The sequence below is a fragment of the Rhinichthys klamathensis genome, unplaced genomic scaffold (genome assembly GCF_029890125.1).
Source record: "Rhinichthys klamathensis goyatoka isolate OS25496 unplaced genomic scaffold, OSU_Roscu_1.1 h1tg000226l_1, whole genome shotgun sequence".
In the NCBI taxonomy this organism is placed as follows: domain Eukaryota; kingdom Metazoa; phylum Chordata; class Actinopteri; order Cypriniformes; family Leuciscidae; genus Rhinichthys; species Rhinichthys klamathensis.
Window position 1 is genome coordinate 264531 of NW_026606750.1, and position 19915 is coordinate 284445.

Here is a 19915-nt window from a genome sequence, read left to right on the forward strand (position 1 = left end):
TTGCATGTAATTACATCTGAAATTAATTTCTGTAATTACATCTATAATTACACTGTTGATCCTTAAACATATACCCATATCACCAAACCTGTCCCTACCCTTACCCACATCCCACCTCAATAGCAGCACAAGTGTTTGCAATACAATGTGAACCCAATACATAGTACTTTTTTTTTATGTAAGTGCATAGTAGTTAAGGACACCTAATATAAAGTGTGACCAAAAAATCCTACAGCCTAATCTATTGTATGTCTCACCTGCTTTTCAGCATTACGGAACCACCTCCAAACAAACACACATACGTTCATTCCATGGACCTGCTCATTAATTCGATGCACATATATCTGCTATGTCCTCCCCACCTGTGCTCTGTTACATAGCCAGATGGACAGAGGGCCCCTCTCTGAGTAGGTCTCATCTGTCTACTTTGTGAGTTACAGTACCCAGACCCTCTCTGCTCTGCCAGAGACTGAAACCAACCGGGCAAACACTGCAAGAGGAGCTATTTTGGAGTTGGATGCTACTGACAGTGGCCCGTGTAATGGCAGCCTGCTGACACCGTTCCGCTTGAAAGGATGGGAGGCTGCTGGGACATGCACAGATACGTATACATGGAGACAGACCACCAAGCCAAGACCTTTGGTCTTTTATCTGGTGTTTTCAATTTGTAATTATTGAATTTATTGTGATTGAATACAAATGTTCTGTTTGGGAATTCATATGAAATCACTTCTAAAAGTTTGACAGGGAAATAAAAAGGAGAAAATCATTCACTTGGTGGGAACTGACCCCTATAAGCGTTCTTAATCAGTGAGTCCTCATTAAAGACACTGTGAACTCCCTCCTAACAAGCCGGTGTAGGAAAACCATTATGTGGATGCTCAATAAAAATGCTGTCATCATTTCCACTAACCTTCTATATTATTTAGTACCCCATCACAAAGAGGCTATGTCCATTTAATGTGAGGGAGTTTCATTCAGTTCGCTGAGTCTCCAGAAGAATCTCTCTTTCAAGGGCAAGTGGATTATTATGTTGTCCATAATGTGCATATGAAGTGCCCTCAAGGTCCTACAATTTACAAAACACATTGACATTCTGTATGTTTGATGACTCATATCCTCAACAAAAAAGGTTATTTATAATATGCTACACAGAAAACACTTCACAAACTGTACGTTCATAAGTCACCTTATAAGATTTAAAAAGTTGAAATGAGATCAGAATATTTCTAAATTGAGAATGTCATTATGTGCCAAAGTCAAACAAGGACTCACTAATAATGTGTTTTGGACATGGTTTTATTTTATTCCAGCATTCAAGAATAATACTGTTGATCTAACTCATGTCTAATTGATTCATTTTGTGGGTGTTATTATCCGGTTTTTAAACCTCTGGTGAGGCAATCAAATGAAGTGAATATAATAAACTTGCATGAGCTTAATTAAGCTCTGTCCGTTCAATTTGCAGGCAGCTCAAGGAAATGACCAAATATTGCAAACCATGCTTCTGTATGCTTTAATTACATTAAGTGGAAGCTAATGAGAAAAATGAGGGCATTAATATTAGGATTTAATTGCAAATTCTAAGAAGCTAATGAGTAATTGCCTAAATTAGCATATTTTACGACATTTTTTGTGCGAGTGTAGGCATTTTAAACAAGGTATTTAAATCCTTATGGCTACATTTATTTGATAATTACAGCAGAATTCATTATCAGGACAAAAGCGAACGTCATTATCACGTAGGAAAAACAATTACAGTTACACTCTTGACAAACTGCATTCTGTATGTTTGATTTCCTGTCCAGAAAATCAGAACAAACCACAAAAGATGAAAGGGAGCACCTTTTTAAAGTGAAAAAAGTATTTTGGTCTCAAAAGAATACACTCGACGCCAAGTTTGTGACATTACTTTGCCCTGTTCTTGACAGCTAATTTATACAAAGTCATTCAGAGGCATCAGTCAAATTTGTGCCGTCCTTCTCCCACTCATGTCAGCTCTTATATCTTTTCTCTTATGACCCTGATACTTTAAAGTAAAAAGGGAGAGAGGAATAAAGAATAATGACTATGATTAGTCATACAATTTCCCTACAGATTTCGAGACAAAGGGAAAATTTGATATCAAAGCAAAATAACTTTTAGCATATTGTGGATCAAGAGAAAAGGTCTCATAGGAATGCATTCATAGCTATTGTAGAGGACACTAATGTTATCCCATTTTACTTTGTAAACTACGATCAGAAATCTGATTCACCCCGAAAGTCGCATTATAATGGGGACGGGAACATCCCTACGTCTTGATCAAAGACTCAGTCATTGGTCCTGTGTAATAGGCTTGATTCACTGTAATGTTAGCAATTCCTTTACAAAATCTTAGCTGGAGAATGAGAGTGAAACAAGGTGTTTTTTCTCAGTTCTACAAAGCCTTTTTATTTAAAACTAGAAATAACTACTTAATTGCTCACCTATCTGCCTTTCATGTTCTGCATATGAATAGAGAAAAAATTGAAATATATGTGAAAATATTACTTTCTGAACACGGTTCAGTAGTATGTTTCAAGTTAGCCTCTGAAATACTTTCTTCAAAGCCTGTGAAGATACAATCTTTTAATAGCTTAATCTTCACTTGGGAAGAATTCAAATGTTGAATTTCTTTACATCATTTCGCTCTGGTTTGGAAGTGCACAGAGAGTTTAGGAGAGAGTGGTTAATGAGTGAGAGTAGAACACTTCAAAAAATCCTCGCTGTAGGAGAAAATATCTCTAATGCACTTCACAATGTGCCACAGCATACAGAGAAAGACAGCAAACCTGTCAGCTTTGGTTTTTGTAATAACTGCTCAGCTGAATCTGTCGGCTACTGAAATGTCAGTGGCGATATTGCTCAGTTTAAGAAACCCATCGAAATTTAGCACCTCCCGGACTGCGCCCTCTTTGCGGCTGCCTGGCATGTTACAACCCTTTTGGGCTCAGATGGTCGATGTCTCTTGCAAGTTCCCTTTAAAACATATAAATGATCCTTTAGCTATCATTCACTGATGAATAGATATGATAGAATGTCCTAAATTGTGAGCCTCCCATGCAATATGCAGTAATACTGAGTACAGAGAGCCATCTTAAAAACATCATTATAATTTTGCCCCATTAAACTTTACTGTTCTGCCTTGACAAATACATGCACAGTAAAAAGAAGAGCCAAAAACAATAAAGCTTTAAAAAACATATGGAAGCCAATAGAATATTCAGACTCATATTCGTATCCAGAATGCTGAATAAATCATTCCATGACTTACTATCAGAGTACTACTGACAGTTGAAGCCTGAACATCTGCTCAGCCAGAGGGTGAAGGAAATGTCAACTTAAGGAACACTTGTCCTTGACTCCAAGATTGATCCCTAAATTGAGAGGTGGGAGAGTTCCATTTGCTCGTTATTGCTGTCACTGCCTTGCCATTGTGCAGTGACATCGCCACAGAAACAGTCCCAGCCCAAATGAAGCATCAGTTATGCAAATGGAAGCAATTTTGCGTGAGTGGCAGATCGTCTTCCTGAAATGAGGATGGGCAAGGGATGGAAATGAAAAATGAAGGGGAGGCAGAGAAGAGGAGAGCCAGTCAAGCTTGAAATGATTTAATTTAAGTGATGAAGGTTTGACTTTGATAAGTTTGCATTTTAATAATGGCTTTTGATCACTCCAGGGGTCCAGTGGTGAGGAGAATAGCACTACAGCATGTGAGTTTCAGGAGAAGACAAGCTGATAGACAGTAACCTCTGCAATACGTGAGACACAGCTTGTAGTAAGATGTGCCTGCCTACTCATCTCATGTTCTGTTTGACACAACCTGCTTGATTGATTGTCCAATGATTGCATGTATTGAGCAAGTGATTTTCTGCCTCACTAGTGCAGCACCATGAGTAAATAAGGTACGAACAAATAAGAGGAGACGTGTAAGTTGGACATATGGTATATTAATTAGCTGGGGAATTACATTTAGCCTTAAAACCACTTTATGAACTTCAGAAACATCAACAAAGACTGCTGTGCCGAGCAAATGTCTTGTTTTTTTGTTTTTTTCTCTTGTGGTCAGAGATGCTCAATAAATAGGTGATCACATCTTTGTATGGAAATGTTTTGTTTATTATCAGCACTGGACTGATTAGTCAGATATTACTAGCAGATCATATAAAGGCTTAGGTGGTATTTCAAATAGTATATATCACTCCACAGCCAATCAAATTTGAAGACTAGAATGGTTGTATAAAATGTTTTGATACCAGATTCACTTCATTAAATAAAAAATTGCATTTTTACAATGAATGCAAAGTTTGGCTTTATGCTAAAAGAAGACAATTTGGCTGGAGAAATAATCAGCTTACTGCTGCCTACACATTGAGCATACATTGCCAGTGGAAAACCGGTTATGTCCTTGAGTAAACATTCACATTGACACGATGCTTTAAAAACATTCATTTGTCTGCTCTATCTTCTCTGCGATATTTCCTAACAGCCTTATTAATTTGATTGGACATTGTGATAGTAAAAGGAAATATAACTTGCTTATTTAGATACGCATTTCTGTGAATTTTGTGTGTGCATAATATATATTGCATGAAAAGTAATAAAATAACAGCAAATTTGACCTCTCAGAAGTTAACCCAGTAAAACAAGTCCACACATTGTAAACGCTATGGCTAACTATAAACTGTACAGGACAACCCATACATGACATTTTCATGTATAGAAATGAAATTTCTGAAATTTGCTGAAAAAGAGCTCCTGTTAAAACTTTATTCAGATTAAATGTATATTATTGGTTTTAGTCAGTCAATTATCAAGCCATGGCAAAAGTGCATAAGTGGATTTATACTCATTATATATAAGTGTTAATATTTAATGGAATCAGTATTACTTCTCTAAATGTATGCAGACCTGTTCCAGCACTTTATGGATTATTCATCCTGGTAATATTACTCCAATATAACCCCAGGTTGTGCCTCGTTCTCATTTTCCTTAATCTCACCAGCTTTTCAGTGATTCCTTCACTGAAAAAAAGTGGCTTGTGGACTTCACGAGAGAAGGGCAAGATGAGGGTGAAGCATTCATAGCATAACTGATGTAATTTAATGTGGGGATCGCTAGAACTCTAAATTATAATCAAATCTGTTTACAAGAGGAAGTACACTATTTTGGTATAGATTCAACGTTGTGCATTACAGTCTTGGAAAAGCCCAGAAATATATCATAAATTCCTAAAGTGGATGGTAGCACTTGGAAATATCTTTATGTGCACACACAGTTGAATACTTTTACATGAATGGTGTTAAATGCATACTGATGATTCAGACTTCAATTGGACTTTCTCAGCACAACTGTCAAAGACATAAAAGAAATATTCTTAAAGCCTTGTCACTCTAACATCAGATAACTACTTCATATGACAAGTCGCCAACATAAGTGCCCCATATCAAGACCTCATACTGCATTTCAACATCTCCCTGGTGTTTCACAGCTGTGCCTTTCATCTGCTGCTGACTGAATGTTGGACTCACTTCCAGCTAAATAAAAATGTCTCTCTCTTATACCTCTTAGATGATGTGCTGGAATGTAGCAGTGGCTACATTTAAAAGAAATTATAGCTGAACCCTGGAGGCCTGGCAACCATATCAGCATTTCTACAGCTATGCAGCTGTCTCTGAGCCAGAGCTCAGCTCCCGGGGTTACAGTGCCTTCAGAGACTCCACCCACCCACCCAGAGAGACAGAGAAACACCAAGAGAGAGTGCCAGAGTCAAATGCTCCTCTAAAAAACAAAATAAGCATAGAAATTAGATTCTTTGAAATTTAACAACTCTATTTGTGACCACCGCTTCAGCTGATTTAAATCAACTGAATTGGAACTAAGCAGAACAGAGAGTTCTGACTGGCTTCTACATTAGGCCCTGACACGAACAACCTTTGATCAATGTCGTATCCTTCTGCTTTCAGAGCAAAATCAAAAGAAAGACTGGGTGTACTAGACCGCACTGATGAAGATCAACAAAATCATTGTCTTTCTGTTCATTTGATCACCTCGGCTGTAGCCTGGGTGTGGGGCGACTACTTAATTAGGAACAAAAAATAATGGATTGAACCAAGCTACGCTACTTTACATTGATGTATAAAAACACAGTTTTTCTATATGATGAACTTGCAGTGCAATAGCAGTTAAATCCATTATAATTTTGGAACGCTTTTTTCTTTATAATTGCTACGACACTGCACAAGCTGATTGGGTTACGATAACGATAATGAACAAAAGGGTAACCACAGTCTTAATTTAATTTAATTTCACCCAGTCAAATCAGTACCAGAGGAATGATCAATCTTTAAAAAAAAAAAAACTCAATAAACTCAATTCCTTCTCAAAGCAAGCATGTCCAAACATTTTGTCTTTAATGAAAATAAAAAACTTGCCAGAAGACTGTTGTAAAAAAAAAGAAAAAAGACAAAAGAAATGAAAATAAGCTTGAATGATAGCAGGTTGATTTGAAAAGCAATTTGAGGTTTAAAGATGACACGCTTGTTTTAATATATTTTCTGGAAAATAAGTCGCACCAGGTCAAAACTGAATTGCTGAGAAGACACAGATAAGTCGCATCGTTGTTTAAGTTACATTTTATGTGAAATGTAATTTATACATTTCATTCTTAAATTCAGAAACAATAGTAAAATAGCACTAAATAAAATTCAACATTTATTTAAACACTTTAAAAATACCTACTATTTTACGTACCCCCTCCACAACAAATACTTTAAATGTAACATTATTCAGAACAGAATAAAAAACGTAAGTGTTAAACAAACATAAATTATAAACAACAATTATTATAAACACCAAATTTATTTATTATTTATTTATCAAATTTATTTACAGCAAAACTAAAACTACTGGTGTATGGGAAATAAACTTGGGCTGCACACACCTCTCTCATTCGGCACGAATCCAAATGTGTGTGCTTTTAACGGCATTATATAAGTCGCAGCATGTTTAAGATGATAAAAAAACGCAACTTATATTCCAGACAATACAATATATAAAGTATAGTATAGTTATTTCTCTTCTTTTGCATTTGGGTGCAGTTCCATTCCCAGGTTACCCTAATCTCTTTATTCTTCTCCTCGTTAAACTAGCATCTGCTAGGGTAAAGGGTTCTCCCCCTTACCCTTTCTCCCATGGGCCATCTGCTTCCTAACCCACACAAACACACTTACACTCAGTCCAACTAAAACCCTCTGCATTTTTAATGAGGCGTGCCACTGAGAAGAACAGCTTGTGGGGCTGCAGTGGCCGGGGGCAGGACCCTCTGGCTGCACAAGAGTGAACTCCTCTCTCTAGCCTTGCCAGAAAACACTAGGTCTACAGAGGAGGATCAGCAACACCCTTTGTAATTGCCCTGCACTGTGGGCCTCTTTAAAGCTCAGTGACACCACGAGAAAAGAGGCGGAATAAGAAAACGAAATATGTTCAATTAAGTAGGGGGGGATGTGTAAAGCAGGGCAAAGTGGGCTAAGTGTACGCATAGGTGACCAGCATTTTTCAGCTGACATAACCAATAATGATGTTTCTCCAGGCATGCAGCTGATACTACAAGCTAATGGGCCTTATGCTCTGTGATTTATTACTGCAAATCGAAATAAATTATTTTATTTCTCAGGCATTTTAACATCTTAAAACGTCTGTGTGTCTTGACACCTCAGTGCCTGGGGTAAACACTATGAAGACGAACCTGAATGCTGAATTTGCAGATGGCACTGGTTAAATCAGCGACATTGGTTTGGTTGTAAATGTTGCTGTCGTTACCAGCCTTGTACACATCAACATCAACGTCAGGTGCGCCCTGAAGGGTGAGTAGCTTTATGAATATGTAAATATTCACAGTGAGATAAACAGATAGAGAAGAAGAGACTAATAATGAGATAGAGAGGAGAGGCTAGTGAAAGCAAAATTAACAATGACAATTCTGGTAACATTTACAATGTTAACTATGGTAACATTTACAATGTTAACAATGTTAACATTTACTAATGCATTAACTAACATGAACTAACAATGACCAATACAACATTTATTAATCTTTGTTAATGTTAGTTAATAAAAATCCAGCTGTTTATTGTGTGTTCATGTTAGTTCACAGTGCATTATTTAAAGTTAGCAAATGCAACTTTTTTATTAGTAAATGTTGAAATTAACATTAACTAAGATTAATAAATGCTCTAAAAGTGTTGATCAGTGTTAATTCATGTTAACTTAAGTAGTTAACTAATGTTAACTAATGAAACCTTATTGTAAAGTGTTACCAAAATTCTTAATCTTAGCATTCTCTCTCTATCAAACTAATAACATTCTCACATTTCTGGGACTAATTATTATTAATTTATTTTTTACTTTTGCATACAGTTTGAAGCAGTGTTAATTTTGACAGCAAATTCTTATTTAGTTTTAGTCATAGTCTTTTGACAAAAATGGCATTTAGTTTTATTCATATTTTAGTCATCTGAATTGTTTTAGATTTAGTCTACTTTTAGTCGACTAAATATCATAAGATTTTAGTCGACTACAGTAGATTTGGTTGACTAAAATCTAATGGGTTTAGTTAAATAGTAATGCATCAATTAGGCATTTCTCTAAAACTCATTATAGAAAACATCTATTAACCTGTTAATATGAATGATATTAAGGTTTGAACATGCAATAGACACAGATTTAACTACTGTGCTGTATAACATGTCTTTATTTATCTTAAAATGTAATAAAAACACTTCTCATAAAGAAACAAAAACATGGTCTTTTCAATTAATGATATATTCTTGAAGCCTGGGACACTCCAAGTCTTCAAAGAACTAGCGTTGACGAAAACTGATGGTGTTGTAGCCTCGCGTCGGCTGGGTCTGGACCAAAAAGCTGTGCTTGAACACAGACTACAGCCGACTGCAAACTATGTGCGTTCTGCGCCTGCGTGTAAGAAATTAACTGTAGATATCAGCAGGTATCAATAGACTATATTTATCATAAACAAGAATATATGAGATATGTGTAACGGCCGACCGTCGGCTTGGACCGTCCCAGCCTTTATAACAACTTGCATACAACATTGTTAATTCTTTCAAGCAGACATTTATTTGTATAAATTAAATGATTATTCATTTATTAAAATGAATTTTTATATTCTATATTAGATTATTCCTTATTAAATCTTTTAACGTTATTCAGTCAAAAGCACTGAGTGATTTTCTCTTTTCCTTGTGTTGTTTGATAAACATTAATGACGGACAGCAGCAGGTTTAATAGACTGATGTCACTTTAAGGCCAAATGCACGGATCCAATACACAGTAAGAATACGCCAACTAATGTCCCTCCCCAACATTTGTCTTGTTTTTATTAGTGGAGGAAATGCCAATAGATTTTCGTCATAGTTTTTGTCATTCAAAACTGGTTTTTGATGTTGTTATTGCCTCTTTTTCATCTGTGAAAAAATGTCATAATGAAAGAAAAAAAATTAAATGAAATTAAAACTGGATTGAAGAGATTGTTAAACCAAAACTGAACTAGACATCTTTAACTTTTATTAAATTAAAAATATATATATTTTCACTCCTTTTTCAAAATATCTTTTGTGTTCCCCAAAAGAAAGAAAGTCATACAGGTTTGAAACAACATGTTTGAATAAATGATGACAGAATTTTCATTTTTGGGTGAACTTTAAAAACGTTTTGTCAGGTGACCTAAGAAATTCTAGTATTGTTATACAAGTCAATAATAATATGTAATTAATGCTGAATACATTGGTTGCACCATCAAAGTCTATTTCTGTTTCAGGTCCAGTCTAAAAAGGTTCTTAACGTAATAATGCCACATTTTTTCGTTTTTATAGAATACAGACAGCCGGAAAGCAGAAGGTTGGTGTCGGAATATTTTGACTATTGATCGACCAGTTATGTGCTAAGAGTCCAATCAAATCTTACTGCAGTATGAATATAAAGCTCATGTGAGTAGCAAAATCGTGATACGCCACTTTCACTTACACACTTTCATCAGGTGCCTTGATAAGGAAAAAGTAGACAAAGCACTGTGAAACCCTAGGTTCCTGAGATGGGAGACTGGAAAATGGGTAAAACAGTACATGGAATGATACATGCACATAGGGAACAAGAGTGAATCATAAATCAGTTACGCACTCCTTACCGGCGTAATGAGCGAGGAGTAAGTCTTGATCCTGATTAACAGGAAAGGATGAAAAGGGAAGCAAACCCCGGGTTTCTTTATTGCTTTTTTGCCTTTTCTCTCTATTCGACATGCTGCCATGCCTCCTAATTCATCGGTGAAGGAGAAGGCGCTGAGATCATCTCCATGTCCTAACCTAAGGGCATGATGAAGGGCTCTACTCTGACTTGATTCATTAGGACTCTGTGTAGCCTCTCGCTCTGCTGTGCACTTGTGTGTGCACAAGTGAAACTGACTGGCCTCCAGTGAAGGACAGTCAATGATGAATGGAGAGCATAGGCAGAATTCACGATCACTGTTTGTGTGAAATGAAATGGGACAAAAAGGCAAAAGTTGCATGAACACAAGTGAGGGAAGCCAAACGAGAGTAGACAATACCGAGATCCCAATCCAAAACAGATTGTAAGACAATAAAACAAATACAGAGACAAATGTCAGGAACAAACTGCAACCAAATTTTCACTAATCGGAGAAATTAATATTGTATCTAGAAGGAATAAATCAGTATAATCATTAGAATGGCCTTGGGGCTGGTCTGTAGCAAAGTGATTGCTAAACATTATTTTAATTCTCAAGATTCTTGAGAATTAAAATAATGTTTAGTCAAGCTAAAGACTGAGAAAGGACACAGGAAGCCTCAGGCTAAACACTCACTTTGTCACGGCTCTTCGTGCGGTGATGCTGGCGATGATGATGCTCTCGGGTCTCGGCATTGCCACGGCTTCGAACGTGCCCTTCCAGAACTTCTCAAAAAGCTGCTTCTCTCCCAGAAGTACACCGGTCATGGCGTGTCGATGTTCTGGGGGTGAATACCGAGAAGAACTGGGTCAGTTTTGTTCAGTAATTTCAATGAATCCTCACACGGTCGTTTTGGTAACTGTGTGTAGGCGGCTGCACGAGGGAGCTGTCCAAGTTCTGAAACCAACGGATTGTTTGAGGAAATGCAGCTTCTTTTCTTAATGTTTCTGTTTTTCTTACGTGTTAAACGTTTTAACTTCTTTTGAGAGTCCGTTTTTACGTTTCCTCCATCAGTTCCATGACGACGTTACGGCGACCGTTTCAGCGGGCTGCTTCTGTTTATTGGCTCGGTGTCCACTCTCGTGCTTCATTCCTCTCAGCGCTCGCGCTTCCCGCCTTCAAATCAATTTGAGAGTCTGAGCTCACGACCTAAATCCTTTTTGTTTTTTTTGCGCTATTACTAATATCCATTAAACTCCTGGCAGTTAGAAATAAAAGTCCAGTACCAGCGTATCCATGTGTGTGTGTGGACAGAAGAGTTGTGACAGTCTCAGCTGATGGTGGCTCGTGCGCGTCGCGATGTGAAGAACTCAGTTGATGGTGGCTGGTTTTTGTTGCGCGCACCTTGTGACGTTAAAGAAGAGGAGACTGGGGGGCTTTAGGTCACGGGGAGCGTGACCATCCCTCCCCGCTTGTTCTCTTTCTCTCTCGCGTTCTCTGACTTGAACAAAAGACTGTGCCTGTTGCCTTAATCAGCATAACAAAAGAGGCAGGGGTCGGCGCAGAGGCAGCAGACGGAGCATGTGTTATAGGCTCAATACTTACGAGGCAAAGCATTTCCCCTCATCAGCCCTCAGGGGCCTCACAGAAACCATCCCCCTCCCTCTCACAGCAACCACCTGTCACTGAAACCCCACCTGCACCTGCAGACTGCACAGGTGATAGTATAAACAAAAGAACAACCCTCCTCAAAAAGTGCTATACTGCTCACATGCATGTCATACTTTCAATTTGAAAGACACTGTGAGTCAAAAGTTTGGACACCAATTTATTATACAATTACTATTGTCAAGTCATCAAAGCTAACAAGCATAAAAGTTGGAATCATGTATGGAAAATATTGACAAATAAAAATATATACACTCACCGGCCACTTTATTAGGTACCCCATGCTAGTAACGGGTTGGACCCCCTTTTGCCTTCAGAACTGCCTCAATTCTTCGTGGCATAGATTCAACAAGGTGCTGGAAGCATTCCTCAGGGAGTTTGGTCCATATTGACATGATGGCATCACACAGTTGCCGCAGATTTGTCGGCTGCACATCCATGATGCGAATCTCCCGTTCCACCACATCCCAAAGATGCTCTATTGGGTTGAGATCTGGTGACTGTGGAGGCCATTTTAGTACAGTGAACTCATTGTCATGTTCAAGAAACCAATTTGAAATGATTAGAGCTTTGTGACATGGTGGAAGTAGCCATCAGAGGATGGGTACATGGTGGCCATAAAGGGATGGACATGGTCAGAAACAATGCTCAGGTAGGCCGTGGCATTTAAACGATGCCCAATTGGCACTAAGGGGCCTAAAGTGTGCCAGGAAAACATCCCCCACACCATTACACCACCACCACCAGCCTGCACAGTGGTAACAAGGCATGATGGTTCCATGTTCTCATTCTGTTTACGCCAAATTCTGACTCTAACATCTGAATGTCTCAACAGAAATCGAGACTCATCAGACCAGGCAACATTTTTCCAGTCTTCAACTGTTCAATTTTGGTGAGCTCTTGCAAATTGTAGCCTCTTTTTCCTATTTGTAGTGGAGATGAGTGGTACCCGGTGGAGTCTTCTGCTGTTGTAGCCCATCCGCCTCAAGGTTGTGCGTGTTGTGGCTTCACAAATGCTTTGCTGCATACCTCGGTTGTAACGAGTGGTTATTTCAGTCACTGTTGCCCTTCTATCAGCTCGAACCAGTCTGGCCATTCTCCTCTGACCTCTGGCATCAACAAGGCATTTCCGCCCACAGAACTGCCGCTCACTGGATGTTTTTTCTTTTTCGGACCATTCTCTATAAACCCTAGAGATGGTTGTGCGTGAAAATCCCAGTAGATTAGCAGTTTCTGAAATACTCAGACCAGCCCTTCTGGCACCAACAATCATGCCACGTTCAAAGTCACTCAAATCACCTTTCTTCCCCATACTGATGCTCGGTTTGAACTGCAGGAGATTGTCTTGACCATGTCTACATGCCTAAATGCACTGAGTTGCCGCCATGTGATTGGCTGCTTAGAAATTAAGTGTTAACGAGCAGTTGGACAGGTGTACCTATTAAAGTGGCCGGTGAGTGTATATCTCAAAGGTTTTCAAGATCACGAGAATCAAAAACAAAATGAAAATATGAGTAGCGCTTTATTATATTCGAACATAACAATAACTTAACCCTTTTTTGTATTCTACGCTGACTTAATATATTGTAAAGCAACTACTTAACTACTCAAATGATATAAAACTCTGGCTTAAACTCAGAATCCTTATCCAAAAGTAACATGGCAGCATGCTGTGAGAAGACTTGTGGTATGTGTTGAAAACTTGTTATTATAATAGGAGACCACAAACAGTACAATTAGTATTCAAAGCATGAAATTAAACCAAGTGGGAGTAAAAATGACAAATTGCATGAAACCTTGCTTTACATTTTTGAATAAACTGTAAATTCATATTTGAATTTATCTGTTGAGTATTTATATATTATACATCTGCATATGTATATTTTACAGGCCTATTTAGTGTATACTCTTTAATGATTTAATGATAGCTATTATAAAGTGTTACAAAAATTAAATCACGAGAAACAGAGTGTCCAAACTTCTGACATCTAGTGCTCAGCCACATTACTGTTCAAGGTGAAACGAATTAAAAAATGAGTAACACTATGATATTCTTCATTAATAACAGAACCACCATAAATAGTTAACCTTATTTTAAGTCACTTTTTTTTCTTTGGTCAAATGTATTTTTGAAAAGAGACTATTTGAATTAAGTGATTTGGTATAAAACTCTGGCTTAAACTGACAATCTGTACCCTTAATTAAAATCATTTAAAAGAAGGTAAATGATGAAATATTGTTATTTTCATGGGATAAAAACATGAAATTGAGTCCAAATGAGTTTCAGTCCAAAAGCCATGAAACCTTGATTTATAATTTTTGCATGCTGTAAATTCATAATTGAATTTAACTGTTAAGCATTTATCTGTAATACATCTGGATGTATATTTTATACTTACCCTCATTAATAACTTAACAATAGCAGCTATCATAAAGTGTAAAGTATCAGTAAAATTAAGTTCACACATTTGACGAATTGATCAAAGTGTGATAATGAGTGACATGAATTAAGGGACGTAGCAGAATGAAAAAGAAATATGACTGAGTATGCTGCAAGGAATACGATGACATTCAAATATTTGCCATAGTAAAGCATCTGAGCACTCATCATAAGCATAATAAGTGTGAAGACACAGGCTGATATCCTAACTGCCATTCATTAGTTCTGCTTATTTTAACTGCTAACATGAAACTCCATGTGCATTGCCACCATTCACTTGATTATAAAACAGAATCAGATTGCTGTGATGTGAATGAGGATTAAGCTTGGCACGCTTCAGTTGAACCAAATTCAAAGATTAGTCCATCTTAACAACCCATATGTTGAGTTTATTCTGCTTTTTTTAACAAGCCTATGAGCAGATATCAAGCTTGCCATTCGGAATGTATTCCTTTTTCCCCATTTATCCAATTACAGTTGCTTTTAAGTTCTTATTAGCTTATTTCTGAGAATATATTATTATAAATATTGTCAAATGGCAAAAACAATGTTAGAGAGATGGCGCTCTCTGCATTTCAAAAATAGAAAAAGTACAATCAAGGTCCATTGTGAGTCATCTTAAAAAAATGCTGTTTGTTTTTTCATAAAATTACTTGACATCTCATCATATTTTTCTTTTTCATATTAAGAGGCATGGAGTTTTGGCTGTCAACGCATCTCTATTTCCTCCCTTCTATCATGTCCATTACTAGAGAAGCCTGGCTCTATTCCTGTCAGCACATGAAACGGAATTGTGGGTAACTGCTCAATCCCGTCAGCTTTTGTTTAATTCCAGTAGTCAACATGTCAAGAGATGGGATACTCCATACACGGTATAAGAGGGGGGGGGGCTACATAAATCACTGACAGAAACAAACTAGTATGAAACATCATGCTGGATGCAAACTGCCAGGGTAAGATGTTGATTCATATTTAATTTCCTTTGAGTGCATTCCTGCATGAAATATACAAATGCAAATTCATTTTGATAACTTTGTACCGATTACTGAGAGAATGGACTGTCATCTCTAGGGGGGAAATAACTCTTTTGTTACTCATTACTAATTGCATGTTGTAAATCTATTTGAAACTCAAATGGAAACTTGAAAATTTAGGTTTAGGACAAAAAGAAAATATAATCTCTCACTAATTCGTGCCTTCACACACATTCCAATATGTAAATGAAAATACTCAAAAATAGCACAAGTTTAATGTAAATCAGATTTGATGGTGCTAATTACATACATGAATGATTAAATCATAGTGGGCAAAAACAGCATAACCAGCTGCAGTGTCCTTAGCATGTTCTTCAATTACACGTCACAGTGATTCACATTCACACACACAAACGTATCTCCACAGCTTGATTTATTTATAAGGACAAATCATCTGGAATCAACAGCCCTTATCTACTGTCTACCAGTGATCTCTATCATAGTGAACAAATTAAATTGTAGCTAAAGGCAATCAGTTAATGAACCAGCAGTCTTGAAGCTCATTCTGTGTATTTGTGTGTGTGAATGCCACTGGATGACTTTGCACTGTAGCAAATTAGCTCTAAAGAAATATCAATAATCAATCATAACTTGTCATAATTGATTATGAATATTTGGATCAGTTAATAGAATTAACTTAATGTAGTAAAATGAATATTACAATCAATCCACCTGTTCGTCTCGTGAACACTCAGTGTTAATTGTTTATTAATTCTAAGAAATGTCTTTCTTACTATACAGTACTACTAAGAGCCTGTAGTCAAAATCTAAATCGTAAAATAAACTTTGTTGCAAGCAGAGAATCAGAACCAAATACGTATTGTGCACAAGTTGTATTAACTAAATTACAAACATAACTAAACAAAACACACATACCTGCATAGTTAAAATGGTGCGTGACAGAATCAAACCAGAAGCAGGAAATGGAACTATGGAAAAGATCCGTTTAACTATGAAAAGAACCATCAGCTTATCATTTTCAGAGCACCTCATTAAATGTATACTTGCATGGCCTTTGCAGTGAAACATTTCCTGAAGAAGTTCCTGAAGAAGGATTTTGAAGGTCCCATGAGTCTCAATCGATTTCTTTGGTGTTGACTGAAGAATTGGTGATGAACTTGCGTGGTTGGTTTGTCTCTGTTCCCATGGCTGGAGTGCAGATTGTGGCCTGCCGGCCATGGGCCAGAGAGGACACGCAGAGCAAACAGGAGAAGGGAGGAAGTCGGAAGAGTTGATGGTTGGAGTTGCGATGGACTTCTTCTGCATTGAATGAAGACATTGTGCCACACTCCTGATGTTGTACTTTGATTCTGTTCTGGTTGAGAGAGTCCTCTCTCTCCTGAATGAGCACATGGCTGGTTGTGGCCTGCGACCCTGGGGCCTAGTGGCCACGCAGGACAGCTATGCGAACGTACCGAGAAGGCCAAGAGAGGGAAGGGCTTGTGTAGCGGCCCTTTAAAGTCCGAGAAAGGTCCCACCTCTCATGGTAGGTTTGACCAAAAAGAAAGGGGGGATTTCCAAGCGGGAAATTCCTCTGTGGGGAGGATTTATGGCTCTGTCTCAAGTGTGGTTAGACATAGGCCTTGCTGTTTTTGTCCATTTATACTCAGATAGATATAACAAACACACACTGCATTCTATGAGAAGGTGATGTACACTAAAGTGTGAGTCATTAAATGGGGATTAATTAGATAGGAGACACGATACAGGTGGGGTTACATTGACAGTTGGTTCTATCATAAAATACATAGTATCAAATACATAATAGTATCAAAAGACACTACACAAGACAGTAAATCATTCACACAGTGTCCTGGGGTGCATGTTCATTTACAGATCAGTTCGTCCATAAATGAATGCAGGAAAGTCTATTTTAAGGGCTGTGGGTCTTTCCTATGGCCTCTGCTTTTTCCACGTGACCACATTTTTAACAGCAATAAAACCAACTTATCTGATTGTAGTCATGGTAACCAATACCCTTCTTGCCCTTGTTGGGGGGATGGGACCATAGATCCCAGAGTGAGTTTTAAAGATTATTTGTTAATTATAACTGTGGCGAGCAGGACGAGGTCGAGGGACGTGAGAGAACGGCGCGAAGCCGATGTCGTTCATCATTAATCACGCCACCGGCCTCGCGCCGTTCTCTCACGTCCCTCGACCTCGATTGACAAATAATTGTGTCTGATTTGTCTCAGTCGTTACAGCATTGAGTTGCATTGAACTGATGACTTTTGCATTGATTACTTTCCATTATTCTGGAAATAAACACAATGTGCTCTATAACAGGTCATATTTTTTTAAATCTGGAAATAAATTGATGTTTTTTAGGACTTTAAAATATTAAAATCAAATAAATGTTATTATGTAAAATGAATATTTCAACATGAATATATTTGAACATATTTCATATTCTGAAATAAATACGTTCTGGGTCACTAGTCAAGCAAGCATATTGGTGACATTGACTCCATTGTATTATTGCTTTCACTGAAGCACAAGATTCAGAACATTCTCATGTCATGCTGATAACGTAGATCAGCAGTTTACATCAGCGTGAGCTAATGCTTTAATTAAAGCAAAAGAAAGGCTAAGGAAATTATACACTACAGTTCAAAAGTTTGGGGTTGGTTGGGTTTGCTTTTGAAACTAGTCTCTTGTGTTCACCAAGGCTGCATTTATTTGATCAAAAATAATGTAAACCCAATAATACTGTAAAAAAAATATATATATCAATTTAAAATTACCGCTATCTATTTTAATAGATTTGAGTTTAAAATCGAATTTAATTTGTTATTTGTTTTCAGCATAATTCCTTCAGTCTTCAGTGTCACGTGATCCTTCAGAAATCATTCTAATATGCAGATTTGGTGAATATTTCTTGTTATTATCCATATTGAAAACAGTTCTACTGTTTGAACAGTGATAGATTTTTCAGGATTCTTTTATGAATAGAAAGTTTTTAAAAAAACTGTTTTTATTTGAAATCTCTTTTTAATCAATTTAATGCATCTTTGCTGAATAAAAGTATTAAAAAATCTTACTGACCACAAACCTTTAAACAGTAGTGCATAAATGCTATAAAAAAATAGTTGCACTCAGACTGCTATGTTCATATTTTCACTAAATGCTCCTATATTCACTAGTAGAGCAGGGCCCGTATTCATAAAGAATCTTAATGCAAAGATTAGCTCCTAGTGACAAAATTCTAAGAAAATTCTTAGAAATGTGGGCGTTTACTCTTAAAATTAAAGAAAAAATCCTAGTAAAGAAAAAAGTAATTCAGAAAGTATCTTAACCCTTAAAAGAGGTCTTAAGGTCCAAATTGTTAGGAGTACGGACGAGGACTTTTAAGAGGCTTAAGAGTTTCTTTAGCAGAGGAGAAAATGGCAGAAAGACGAAGAGGGAGAAGAAATGTGTTGCAGACAATGGATGACAGTGAGTTAATAAGACGCTATAGATTGACACCCGGCCCGAATTTTCCTTTACGGATGGCCTTGTGTTCATCTACTAACTGGGCTAACAGTAAACACTGTTCCTCTGTCCAGTCGGGCTTTCTCGTCCTTCTTGGTTTTGATTCCATGTTTGTTACATTAAAACCAACATTCAAACCACCACTAAACACTTAGACATGCCAGCAATCAGTGTAATTGGAAAGAGTGGAACATTTTTTATCATTCTAAGCCAATCAAATACCTTATGGGAAATTAACAGCATGGTAAATAAAAAAGGATTTATACACATATATAATGTGTGTGTGTGTGTGTGTGTGTGTGAGTGAGAGTGAGAGTGAGAGTGAGAGTGAGAGTGAGAGTGAGAGTGAGAGAGAGAGAGAGAGAGAGAGAGAGAGAGAGAGAGAGAGAGAGAGAGAGAGAGAGAGAGAGCGGTCAAATAGGAAAAATTACGCATGTAATTTCAAAGTGAAGGCTTAGAATAGCTATACTTAAAATCACTCTTTTTTTTCCTTCTTGGACAACCAACCAATCACAGTCTTCAAAAGATTGTGTCATACATACCAAAGGGGTCAACCCCGCCTCCTCACTAAGATGAAAGATTTTGTCTTTTCCTTACTCAGAGTTGCTCTCAGATCGGTCCCGAATCGCTCTTAAGCTAAGACTCCTACGTAAAAGTTTTTAAGCTAAATTAAGAGTTTTCTGAGAGGATTCTTAGAATCTTTATGAATATGGGCCCAGACCTTTTGACCCCACAATATACAGTATGCATTATACATACCCATCTATTTACATGTGACGATTACAATTGTTTCAGGCAAATTCAATGCTCAGTACAACAGTACAAGTGCTCCTTTTAATTTTTCATTTGAACATTCTGAAGCTGTTCTCTTCTCCCAACATGTACGAATAAACTGTTACTTCTTTCGCCTTGTGTAAATGCTTGTTGCAGCAGTTCTTTTACCCATTTGACCAGTTTCAGAGGGTCACATTTCTCTCACTATGCGCAAAGCCAGCATTATAGCACAAAAAAAAAATGTTATTAAATCTTAAGTGGAGGCACTGATGCAAAACTTGCCCAATACATTTCAGCACAAGCAGG

At 37.3% G+C, this 19915-nt stretch overlaps 1 protein-coding gene across 1 annotated transcript in view; it reads right to left on the bottom strand.

The window, feature by feature from the left end:
• srrm4 (serine/arginine repetitive matrix 4) overlaps positions 1–11714 on the bottom strand; it is a 53410-nt gene extending 41696 nt beyond the window's left edge. The window contains exon 1 of the mRNA XM_056264877.1: positions 10919–11714. Within this exon, the coding sequence (XP_056120852.1) occupies positions 10919–11049 (131 nt within the window). The 5' untranslated portion in view covers positions 11050–11714. The remainder of the gene's footprint in view (positions 1–10918) is intronic.
• Positions 11715–19915: the final 8201 nt, after the last annotated feature.